This window comes from Cupressus sempervirens, chromosome 7, assembly GCF_028749045.1.
Source record: "Cupressus sempervirens isolate cs-2001-9-10 chromosome 7, ASM2874904v1, whole genome shotgun sequence".
NCBI classification, from domain to species: domain Eukaryota; kingdom Viridiplantae; phylum Streptophyta; class Pinopsida; order Cupressales; family Cupressaceae; genus Cupressus; species Cupressus sempervirens.
In genome coordinates, this window is record NC_143124.1 from 920,024,099 (window position 1) to 920,036,047 (window position 11,949).

At 34.3% G+C, this 11,949-nt stretch overlaps 1 protein-coding gene across 2 annotated transcripts in view; it reads right to left on the reverse strand.

Moving 5' to 3' along the window:
• Positions 1-2,094, reverse strand: part of LOC149550537 (SCY1-like protein 2 A) — a 95,284-nt gene extending 93,190 nt beyond the window's left edge. For both annotated transcript variants that reach the window (XR_016354217.1, XM_089793540.1), the window contains exon 1: positions 1,469-2,094. Coding sequence is in view for 1 of the 2 variants with exons in the window: in XM_089793540.1 (XP_089649666.1) it covers positions 1,469-1,963 (495 nt within the window). In the remaining variant the exon portion in view is untranslated. The remainder of the gene's footprint in view (positions 1-1,468) is intronic.
• Between the last annotated feature and the right edge of the window lie 9,855 nt (positions 2,095-11,949).

Here is an 11,949-nt window from a genome sequence, read left to right on the forward strand (position 1 = left end):
TTTATATGCAATGGCGCGTTGATGGGGGAATTTCAACAGCTCATCTAAATTTATTTTGTCAAGTTTAAAACTGCAATCTGTGGCTGGAAGTACTCAAGATCCAGAGGTGATTATGACTGCTCAATAATGTACTAATGCCGGAGTTAATACAGTTTAGCATGTTTATTAAAAAGCATTCTAACTTCATATTCCTCTTACATACTCCAGATGCGATATGATCCGTGACTAATTTGGCTAAAGCAAAGCACACAAATGTGAAAGATGAAGATGCCTTAGTAGCAGCCCAAAATCGTTTGAAAATATTTGTTTGCTTTGCAAGCTTCTCCATCAAAACAAGGGGCAGAAGAGAGTGTAATCTTCCACTTGCCACATAATCTTTGTTCCCATGTCTTGCAGAAATTCAGATCTGTCAAGGCGAAAAGTGGAAAAAACTGCCAAAACTTGATTGCAGATCTGACAACTGCGTCTAACTCTAGATGTGATGTATCTCAATTTTCAGTTAACAAGGCCAAGCAAAATTGCCTGCAGTAGCTGCATAAATTGATCTACTTTTATATCCCTAGCTATGGTATGGAATATTTAGTGAAATAATGCACCCCATTCTGCAAACGGAATTGTAAATAGAGGACATACTACACTCAGTTCTATTAATTGTGATATTTGACGTAATAGATATACCTGGCTTGTAACAACAATCAAACAAAACCTTCAGTGGGATTTTCATAAGCACGGCACTAGGCTCAAATCTCTCACAGACAGTGATATATTAAAATGCTGAGAAATACGATGTATCCATGTGGTTTACTTCAACGGACAAGGCAAGTGCAATATTGCGTGCAAGAACCAGCTAGGTTGTACAGTATAAATTCTACATCACAGAATCCAAGCCCCTGCCATACGTTAACAGGGTCCGTCCGTTCATCAGAAAACAAACAGAAATAGCATAATGTCCTGCAAGCTATCCCTAAATTATGTAATAATTGCTCAGAATCAACTGCATTCCATAAGGTTTACCTACTACAATCGAGGGACATCTATACAATATATCTTATACAGGACTTGCACACAATTATGCCCGGCTTCTTCGAATGAAATACAACCTACAAACAAAAAAACAAAACAAAAGCCGTGCAGTTCATTACACAAGATTCTCACGGAATAACGCACTGCCAACCACCACAAAAGCAATGTACACCCCAGAGCACGTAATCACTTAGAAACAATGAAGAAAAAGCTGTGCGAACAATCACTCAAAACAAATAAAAGTCAGCGAACAATCACTCGAAAAACATAATAAAGTAATAGCTAAATTGTTCAGGTACAGCCATCAACACCTCGTAAAGGGTAGTTTCATTTAACCCTGCCAGTTCAGATCGTTCCAATTATCACCACTTCAACACATTTTACCAAATTATCAAATCTGTGAGCTCTAGAAAAACTAATCCAACGTAAAATCGTCAATCCTTACCAATCCCTTGAGCTCCTTGGGCACCTTTACGACATTATCAAACCTCCCAAGCGTATTAGCCACGGACGCAAAAATGGGCTCGGTAACCATGGCCATGGCACCTTTGCTCTCGTCCAAACCTTGAATGACATGAACCACGCCAGGGTGCCGTAACCTAACAAGCTTGACCGCATCTGCTCTAATTATGTCCAGAAATGAGTCTTCCACGGCCTTTGAAAGGCCCACCCTCTGCCGCGCCTCCGAAAGGGCCTTCTTGTCCAGAAGCCACACGCAGACTTGAGGATACTGAGCCTGCGCTGTTCCTTTATTCCTCGGCCGAGCCATGAAAAGTCTCCATGCTAATCCAGGCCCGCCTGATCCGACTTGATCGTGAAGCTCGTAATCTTGAAGGGCCTTGGGTCCTGTCACGTCCTGTACTGTGGTTTGCACTGTTTTCTGTATTTCCGCGGCAGTTTTCGCCAGGGCCTGCGTCAGGGTTTTCATATTGAGCGCCATGGGATTCGATCGCGTTACCTGCAGATCTGCAATTACATAATTGATCTGGTTTTGAAGCAGAATCCACCTAGGAAAAAAAATTGTTTTCAACGAGTCGATTCACTTCTGTAGAGTTTTTATTTTTTATTATTATTATTCATGGGCAATATTAGGTATATATAGCCCGGCAAGGAGCCCTCTTGGGCATCAGTCGTCGGAAGACCCTTCTTTCGCTCATGACATCAGCACAAAACTAGGGCTTCTCGTAGTGTGGCAGTCCGAGGTTTTTAAAATTATTATTTGGATTTTTCACTGAGCTGTATCTTAGCTTCGAAGCCACCATTTTGATCTTTGTTTTTTATTGGATCAATGTATTTGATGTATGATTTTAGCATGTGATTTGATTAATTATTTGATGTAATTGTTGTAATTTATTATATAAATATAATTTAATTTTAAATAATAAATTTAGGAATGTGGAGTATTTTTATTAATATTTTTAATTGAGAAAAAAATTAGTAGATTAATCATTACTGAAAAATAAAAATAAGCTTTTTAAAAGGGTTGGTTGAAATAAGGAGTAGCTCTTTACTTTCAAAACAAAACAAAAAAAACATTCATGATTTTACAAATTGATTTCCTTATTTCTATTTTACTTTTATTAGTTTGAACTGATGTTTTCATTAGTTCTTGTCTATTAATTTTTAGAATGAAAGGAATGGAACATTTTATGTTTGTTGTATTTTATTTTTAAAATATATTTTTACACATTAATTTCTAATTTTTTATTAGTTAGAACCAATTTTGTTGGGGTTTAAATATTTTTTAAATCAAAAAATACAACTCAACTTCATTTTGGAATCTTTCTGTCAAAGTTATAGCATTTTATGTGTATTTCAACCAAGAAAGTAGAGTCTGAAAATAAAAATGAGTATATCAATTGTCCAATTTGACAGGGCCTTCACGCCCCAATTGTTTCCTTTGCTTCACAATCTTTACTTTCCCCTAAAATTTCCTCATCACTGCACTTTCGCTTTCTACTTTCAATCATGAAAGCCCCTTTCGCCTCCTCCCAATCCATCTCCTCGGCATCCTTATCTTCATAGTGCATTGTACAAAACCCTCGTGTTGAATTAGATAACAATTTTGCCATCGAAGTGGTTGAAACCCTTGAAATTCTTGTTCACCTTTTGTCGACGAGATGTTTTTCAATGGGAATGAAAGGATATACTATAAAATGAAGTTGCTAACAAGGCTCAAAATCCGTCAACGGAACATATAAAATTTCTCTTTGATTCTTATTGTCTCTTATAATCAACAAGACTTCCATCATGTAATAGATTGTAGAAGACTCCCCCTAAAGTATCATATATCCTTAATGAGGAATTAAAAAATCCTAATTTCTATGAAGATGTTTGCAAAAGATGAAATTATGTTCAAGCAAGTGTAGGGTGCAGATGTGAAACCAAAAGTCACCATCGTTGTGAGCATCTTTCCTCGTATTGTAGATTTTTAGAAAAGTTAAGGGCATTCATCAAAACATTGAGAGGTTTTATAAGCACAGTCAATGACAAATCAACATGAATAGATGATTGACATGACTTTAGTTATTTTGTACAAATTGAATTGATAAGCACAATCTCAAGTACCGCAACCATGGCTAACATTGTTGGGTGTCTTTGTAGCAATGTTGTTGTAGACATGCTTGCAAATGTGGAAGTGTATATGGGGTTTTCAAAAGTTGTTAAGAAATCCCTTCAAATGTATAGGTCTTTTTATCATGAAAATGTCAATTATTTTGGGAATACAAGATTATGGTAGATCAAATAATATCTTAAATGACAATTAAAATGTTAAAAAAAATTTAACTAAAATAATAAATCAAAACACATATCTACAAAATATGGGAAAGAAGTTGTAATAGTTGTTATGAAAAATTGAATGCTCTAAGTTTTTCAATAAATGTGTCAATTATATTAAAATAATAATAAAGCATTAATTGTAATATGAATTTTTACATTGTAAAATACAAGAGAGCTGAGAGAGCTAAGAGTATTGGTGAGACATCATCAATACATGAGAGCAAGAGTAGGTTAGCAAAGCGTTTATTAAACATTGAGCAATGAACATAGTCTTATATTTTAGCACAAAAGCAGGGACTCTAGTTGTCCCACAACTCTTGTCTTTGTCTAAGTTTTACCTACAAAGTTTATTATTAATGGTCTTATTTAAACATATTATCTATGATAGTTGCTAAAAAATAAGCACAAAATTTTATCATCACAAGCCACAACTCCACAAATTGCAAGTGAAAAATGGAACAGTGGCTACTACCCAAAATAAGCTAAGAAGCTAAATGGAGATCTACCCTAATTATGCTTTTTAAGAATAAGCGTAGTAAAATTTATAAAATAAGAATTAATAGAATACATATACTCAAACAAGATTGGGTGGGTATAAGATTTAATTTCAAAGATCAAGAGGGTGAATCTCAAAAAGCTCATAATAACATAAAACAAAGTTGATTAAGCATTTAGGGCAACACTAGTTGTATGAGGCAAAATATCTTAGTCATTGGATTCACCCCATACATCAACAAGGTTCATGGTGATGTCATAAATATAGCATTCCCAACATCTTTATTTTTGTCCTTGTCTTCAATGTGGGTAGAAGAAATCACAAAGCCTTGATTGATGGAACTGAAATATTGAGAGTTGACTAACCAATAGTACCACTAGTCAACTAAGTTGCACCCTCAAATGGTGTTATGTCCCTAACCTAAAAGTGTTAATTGCATTACGAAGTCAATTTGTGTAGAGCTTAACTATTAAATAAGCCACATAATAACTATTTGAATCATATATATGTATGCATGTATTTAGGTCGCCCTCAAAGTTACATTTTTATTATCTAATTTGGTCTAGATTATATCTAAAGCATAATTATGTTATATAATAAGTATAAATTAATTATTGTTGTCATATTGATTATTGAGTTGTTATTGAAGACTATTGGGGGTATCCCCTTTGATGTGGATTAGCAAGATGCCCCCTCAAGTGGCATATTATTATCAAATATTTGCAGCATGTAATTGACTACATTCTTCTTATGCAAGTTATTTCATTACATAAGGTCACCTAGAAGTAGTAGATTTGTGACAAATGTACAATTATAATTTAAGGTAAATATATAGATTTAAAGGAGCATTTTCTTACAAAAAGACTTACACATGTTGTTAGAGGTTCGCAACTCTCAACAAAAAGATTGGTGTCTCTTACTAAGTGCTTTGTTGTGTGATTTGACATCTCTTGTGAGTATGTCGACCTAAAAACTTTGTAAGAAGGTTGAAAATAAATAATAATTTGTCATGGTCTTCTCTCATAAGGTTTTTCAAGAATATTGTGTGGCTCTTATGAACATGGATTGTTGCGATCACTTCATTGTGATCTTATTAAATTGTAATTAGTATAAAAACACTTTATATTGATTTACTCCCCTCTTAATTTAAGTATGTGTATTTCATAAACACAAGCCCTCTTATGATATTATGTGTTGAAAGATTTTCTAACTTATGACAAATAAAATGGCCCAATCATCACATTAATTTATATTTAAATGTCCACATAGGGGTCAACACTCAACCAACTCAACCTACATATGAACCTCGAGGGACATGGTTTTTTAAACTTTATAGTCTTGGATGCATTGAGAAAGAGATAGTAAGATGTTTTATGTGGACCACCTTCACAATGCCAAAAAACTAGAGAATTGATAAAGGCTTTGACAAATTTGGCAATACTAAGCATTAGAAAGGTCAGTAAATGGATCCCCACTGAGCATTTGTAAGACAAACTCAACTTTGGTGGAGCTGCCAGTAGAGGGATGGAGGCTAGTGGGGGCCATTATTCGCAATGATATGGGCCTTCTTATAGCTATGTATTTCATGCATCTTAAGTACCATATTGTACGCTAGGTCTCTTAAGACTTTGATGGTTTGTATTTTTATCTTTTGTGGGGACTGAAATTTACCCTTGATTCTAGAAGTAAGAAACTATAAATTGAGGGGGACTTTAAAATCATTATTAATGCGATTAAAAGTTCTTCCAAGATGGGGTGGAAGTGGATACTATCCTAAGAAACATCCTCATCCTACTCAATAGTTTTAATGAAGTTAAGTTAAACCACACCAGCAGGGAGAGAAATTCAGTGGCAGATTCCATGGTTGTTGTTGATCTGTTGTTTACGAGCTTACGTTGTTGCAAAGCTTTCAATCTGCTCCCTAAGTCTAACTAAAGCCTCACTCACTAGTAAGAGGGTGTTGTTAATACTAATCTTAATGATGTTTTAAAACTAGGGTTTTAATATTGGAGTTTTTGCATCAACGTTTCAGATCACACTCTATGATCCATCATCAAGACATAAGAGAGTTGAAGGATAAATTAGTACACAGATTGTAGACCAGATTAAGGGTTTTGAATTCACCCCTACCCTAGTCTATAATCTGTGTACGAATTTATCCTTCAGTTCTCTTATGTCCTAATGATGGATCACATAGTGTGATCTGAAATGTTGATGCAAAAACTCCAACAGAATCACTTCCAGAAATTGTTACTCAGTACATGATGGATTGTGGAAAATTGATGTCTTTGAAATAGGGTTTTAGTTTCCTTCATTTTGGCATGGTGGGGCCCTCCATTCCTTGCTTCCTCATTGACAAGATTTTGAATTTAAATGATGAAATGTGCAACCCTAAATAATTGGCCGCTAGCATTAATCTTGATTTCCCAAAAATGTTGAGTTGGATCTACATTAATGAAATTGTTACCATCATTTCTAATAATATTGATACTAAGTGGACTCACAGGGTGCATATGGATATACCTTATGGTGCATGGTCATGATAAGTTTTGGATGATTGGGCTCACTACCCTCCTTTTCTTTGTTGCTAGTTTCCCATCTTTAACTATCAAAAACTTTTGGCCTTACAAGTTAGAGAGTGGCAAGGTCTTTGAGCCCATTTTTTGGATGAGCTAGAATTGCAATAGTAATCCTTTCATCCTTCATAACTTTTGGAAAGTAAAGATGTCATGAGGTATATGTGGCAATCCCATAGTATGAGAGGTTTTTTTTTTATCTGAGCTTCTGTCATTTCATAAAGGCAATTTGGGGGAATACACCTAAAGTTAGTGATTGTTTTGGACTTGAGGCCTATTCTCGAAATAATTACTTAATTTTGCTACAAATATTGAACATGCCTTCTGACTTATGTATCTAGAAAGTTCACCTCGACATTTATTACTACTTTGTCATTATTTATCACACCACTAATGAGGATATTACATTTATTCCAAGACATGACAATCTATTTTTAACCCACAACAGGGTTTTTTTCCTCATAAGTTTCTCTATTTCCTTTTTGATCTTGGGTCAATCACTATTGGTTTGAAAATTGGGGGTGATAGACACAAAATTAAACTGGACAAGATTAAAGATGAGTTTAGAATTGACCCTATGGTGACGCATTTTTATAAGGAAGGTGAAACTCTCCCCTTTATGGAGAGCATAAATGATTTCAAAAAGACCATTTCTTGTCAATTTGTGTCTTCCTAGAATGATAAACATGTCATGGTGAAAGGTGTCACCTTTAAAAATCAACAAGGAGGTCATAGAGAAAGCTATTAGGCTACCTATTAGTGGCTGCAAGTGGAAGAAAGCTAACAAAACTCTTGACTTGGCAGGTTTGGAACATTTTTTTAGAGGACACGAAGAGAAGCCTATTCACAAGCAAGGTGGGTACAATGTGGAGACTCCCAGAGTTTTGGCCTAAGATGTGCAAGATTATCATAAAACACTTTACGTTGGAGGTTAGGTACAAGGTCTTTTACTTCTACCACTTTCTACTTTTTAATCATCTTAAGCATAAGAACTTAATTCCAATTCTTTTTTACTTACTCCACTATTTGGAAAGCAGTGTTATCGATGTTGCCAAAGCCAAGGTGAAGGGAAAAAAACCTATGATTCTCCATCAAGGGCTCATGTTCAAGCTCTATGAATTCCATTGTGCCTTATGCCCCCCTCTAATCATCACTATGTTAACCATCACCCATCAATTGGCTAACCCCTCACCCTCTATGTCCAACCCTTCTAAATAAAAATTAAAAATTCTACTATTATCCCCTCTACGAACCCTATCTCTTCTAGAGACTCCCCTATCCCAAAAGCCTCAGGTGTGAGACTCAAGAAATTTGCCCTTGTAAAAAAAGCTTGAAAGAACACCCTTAAACTTGATTATGAAAGTGATAAGGACACCCAATAAAGAAAAAGTTATCTCTCTTATAGACTAATTATGGAGTGGGGAAATAAAAGCATTAAAGATTTAGCAAAAAATGAGGAGACCTTAATAAATATCGATAGTAAGAAGGCTACAAGGGAGTGAGTCGAATCGTGACTCCTCTTGTAAGGGAGCTATGCATCACATGAGGAACCCTTCCCGACACCCCATAATAGTTCTCCTTCCCTCGACCCTCATTGAACACGTACAACCCCACCCCACCATGTCCCCCTTATTGAAACTGAGTAATGCGGGGTGGATGGGCTCAATGAAGGTAACTTTGATGTCAGTGGATTCTATCAAGCATCAAATTACGAGTCTGGAAGTGTTTGTCAAGTAGCTAAAGGAGAAAATCACTATTATGAGCAATCACCTAAATGATGTGAGAAAGTTTATGCTCAAGGCTATGCATGCCTCCCCCACTACTCTTTGTTTATTGAAGGGTAAGGATTGTAAAGGCAGGCTAGGCGAGGAGGATGATGCTTGGGAATCTTCAAGTTCCTGAATGAAGAATGGGTGGAGATCCTTCTATCCGAATAGTTGGGAAAAGGAAATTAATGCTCCCTCTTATGTGTTGCTATCATGTTAATTATTCTATCCTTAGGGGTCATTATCACACTTTTGGTTTTAATGTCTTTACTAAGATTAATATGGTGAACTTTGGTTATAGTCCTCCTTGGGTCGATGTGTTGTTTAAACTCTATTTTTAGTTTAAGTGTTATATTTTGATGCTTAGTTTAATGAACTTTTGTTTTGATCATAAGTGGTAGTACTCTGCTTTACTAAAGTTTCTTTTTGATAGAGGAAGCTCTATTATTTTGTAGTTCAATCTTCTTTGTGCTCTAGATGTCATTAATGTGTTTCCAGTGTACTATTATTGTACCATAAGCCAACACCCTCTTGTTGTTGCTATTTTAAAAAACTAGACTGGTTACACGACATCTTAATTTGTTATAGGCCTTTAACATGAATTGAAAACACCCTTGAACAAATTCATAATCTCTCTAGCTGAATATCATGCGCTTTGAATAATTTTGGCACGAGAAAGAATAAAGTACTATAACTTGGACATAAACTCTATAACAAGTATATATGTTCTAGTTACTATATATAGAGACTATATCACTATATTCAAGCCGATAGGCTTTTCTCTTGTGAAGACTTTGGCCGAATTGTTTGGACAATCTGATGGTCTTACATCATTAAATATAGAAAACAATGTTGCAAACATTTGATGCCGAAAGGGATGTCTTACGCTACAAAACCAAGGCAGATGGTAGTTGGAATTCCACACATCTTCTCCCACGTTGCTCATTGGAAAGTCTCTCCTAAATGGTGTTACAGTCAAGATTAGAGTTAGTTATGTATTTCCCGGCCATAAATTTGCCACAATAGACAAGCAAGGGTTCACTAGACAATCAGTCTCACATAAAATTGGAGCAACTTTCTATACTTTTAATAATCGAGGAATGATTTATAAATCAACCTTATTTGCTCTAACATTTTCCAGATGAACATGTGATGGATATTAATAGAAAAATAATAGGTGTAAATTCCTAAAAAATGAGATTAAAATGGTTAGAACATTTACAAAAATAATTTATGATGTCTTTAAAGCATAGAGGCCATCTAACCCACAACACTATTAAAAGTTAAAAGTATTTTTAAATGGAGCTGGCAATATAGTTCCCGAATGTAAATATACTTTCTTTTTCATGAAATCTCTCCTTTAAAAAAAAAAGACACAACCAGCTTCGACTCTCCATTATGAGATAGGGGCATAGTTGGTTGGTGCCCACCTTTCTAAATAAAGAGCGCTAGGCTATGATTGGTGAATGTGATACAAGAATGGGTCGAAATGGAAAATAAAAAAACTGGCTTATGCTAATAGAAACTAAGAGGGGCACTCAGTCACTAAATCTTTCTCTGCTTCCTACTTGTTGCATCTAAAACAAACCAAATAATTGATTTCCTCTAAATCAATGATGTTTGGTGGGTCATTTTATAGTTGACTATTGTTAGAATCCTCTTCAATATGATGAACATTAATATCTTGAGTTGAGAGAAAGGAAAGATATAATGCTAGACAATAAAAGTGATACTAACACTTGCACCCCAAAAAAGGTGCAAGGGATACATCAATAGATGTTTGATTGGAAATCATAAATGACGCTTTATATTACATAAGGAAGTGTATAAGAGGGGAGGTCTTCAACAAATTTTCTTCCTTGTGAATCATTCAATAGAAAGCTCCTTGAGCTCATCAACTAATAAGTAGGATATTTTTTCCATAGCAAGTCAAATTGTGATATTTTTATCATGATTCAACTATGTAGGTTTTGAATCAAACTCATAGACCCATGTTTCATGACTAGTGGCTCACGAGAACTTGTATATCATGAAAATGAATGGAACACTTAAGCAAGTATTACATGTCTAGATGATGCTAACAAAGCCAAAACTTCCCATGAGGTCACACATCCAATATTACATAAAGTTGAACATTTAACATGTAACCATGAGCATGAGAATGTCGTAGATAAAAGTTAAAGAAGATTTTCATGCACATTAAAACATGTTAGTTGTATGATATTGAGATAGCATATATTCCACTAAATTTTGGAAAAAAATTTGGCATTTTAAAAAAAGTTTGTCAATAATAAAAGTTGTATATTTCATTAATAAAGTTAAATGTTTAACACTTAATATAGTTTATTAATTTTATAAATAGTTTTAAATAAAAATTATAGAGATGAAAAATAACTTATGTTGATCATTTTATTATGTATATATATATATTGATAATTTAAAAATCATATATGAAGGGATAATTTTTATTATTATAAAGGTAATTCTTTTATGTTTATATTTTATTAAGACACAACATTACACAAAATTAAAGTAAGTGAATCACATGAATTCAACGAGAGAATATTGAATTTGCAAATTGTAGCAACTATCAATCAAAGAGTAAGCTTACCATAGATAAAGACAAAACATGGCATAATACATTAATGACCGAGTGGATGAAAGCAAGCTAACTAAATATGACTTCCCCAATTCCACATTTAAGAGGAAGGTTCCATTGCATGCAAATCATTGAGTGGTATTATACATAGGACCTATGCTACCATTCCTTGGTTTGATTCACTCAGAGAGATTTTACTACTCCATCCAAATACGGTAAAAAAGAAAGTAATGTAGCACCTATTAGATAAAAAGGCTAATTTCATTTCATTTATTAAATTAAATTTTCTCCCTTCTTAAGATTTCACTTTATTCACCCTTTGCATTATCTTTTAATAATTAATTAGTAATTATTAAATAACATTTAGCTTTTAAGTTACCCTCTTACCTTTTAGGTTACCCTTTTCAGGTTTTGATCTCCTTCTATAAGGATAGGTCATTTGTAATTATCTTACATCTTTTTTCATTTATGTGAATACAATTTGTATATTTTTAGATAAAACCCTTGCCTCTTCTTGTATTTATCTTCTTTGTGATAGGTTTTTACATGCAGGTATTCGTCGAGCTTCATGGATTTGTATTGCGTATTGCTCAAATCCTTCATGGTATCAGAGCCAGATCTGTTGTAGCTTGTTTGATATTTGGAGAAAAAGGAGAACAATGGTTTGACAGATCAGATATGGTATTTTTCAATTTTTTTTTTATGAAA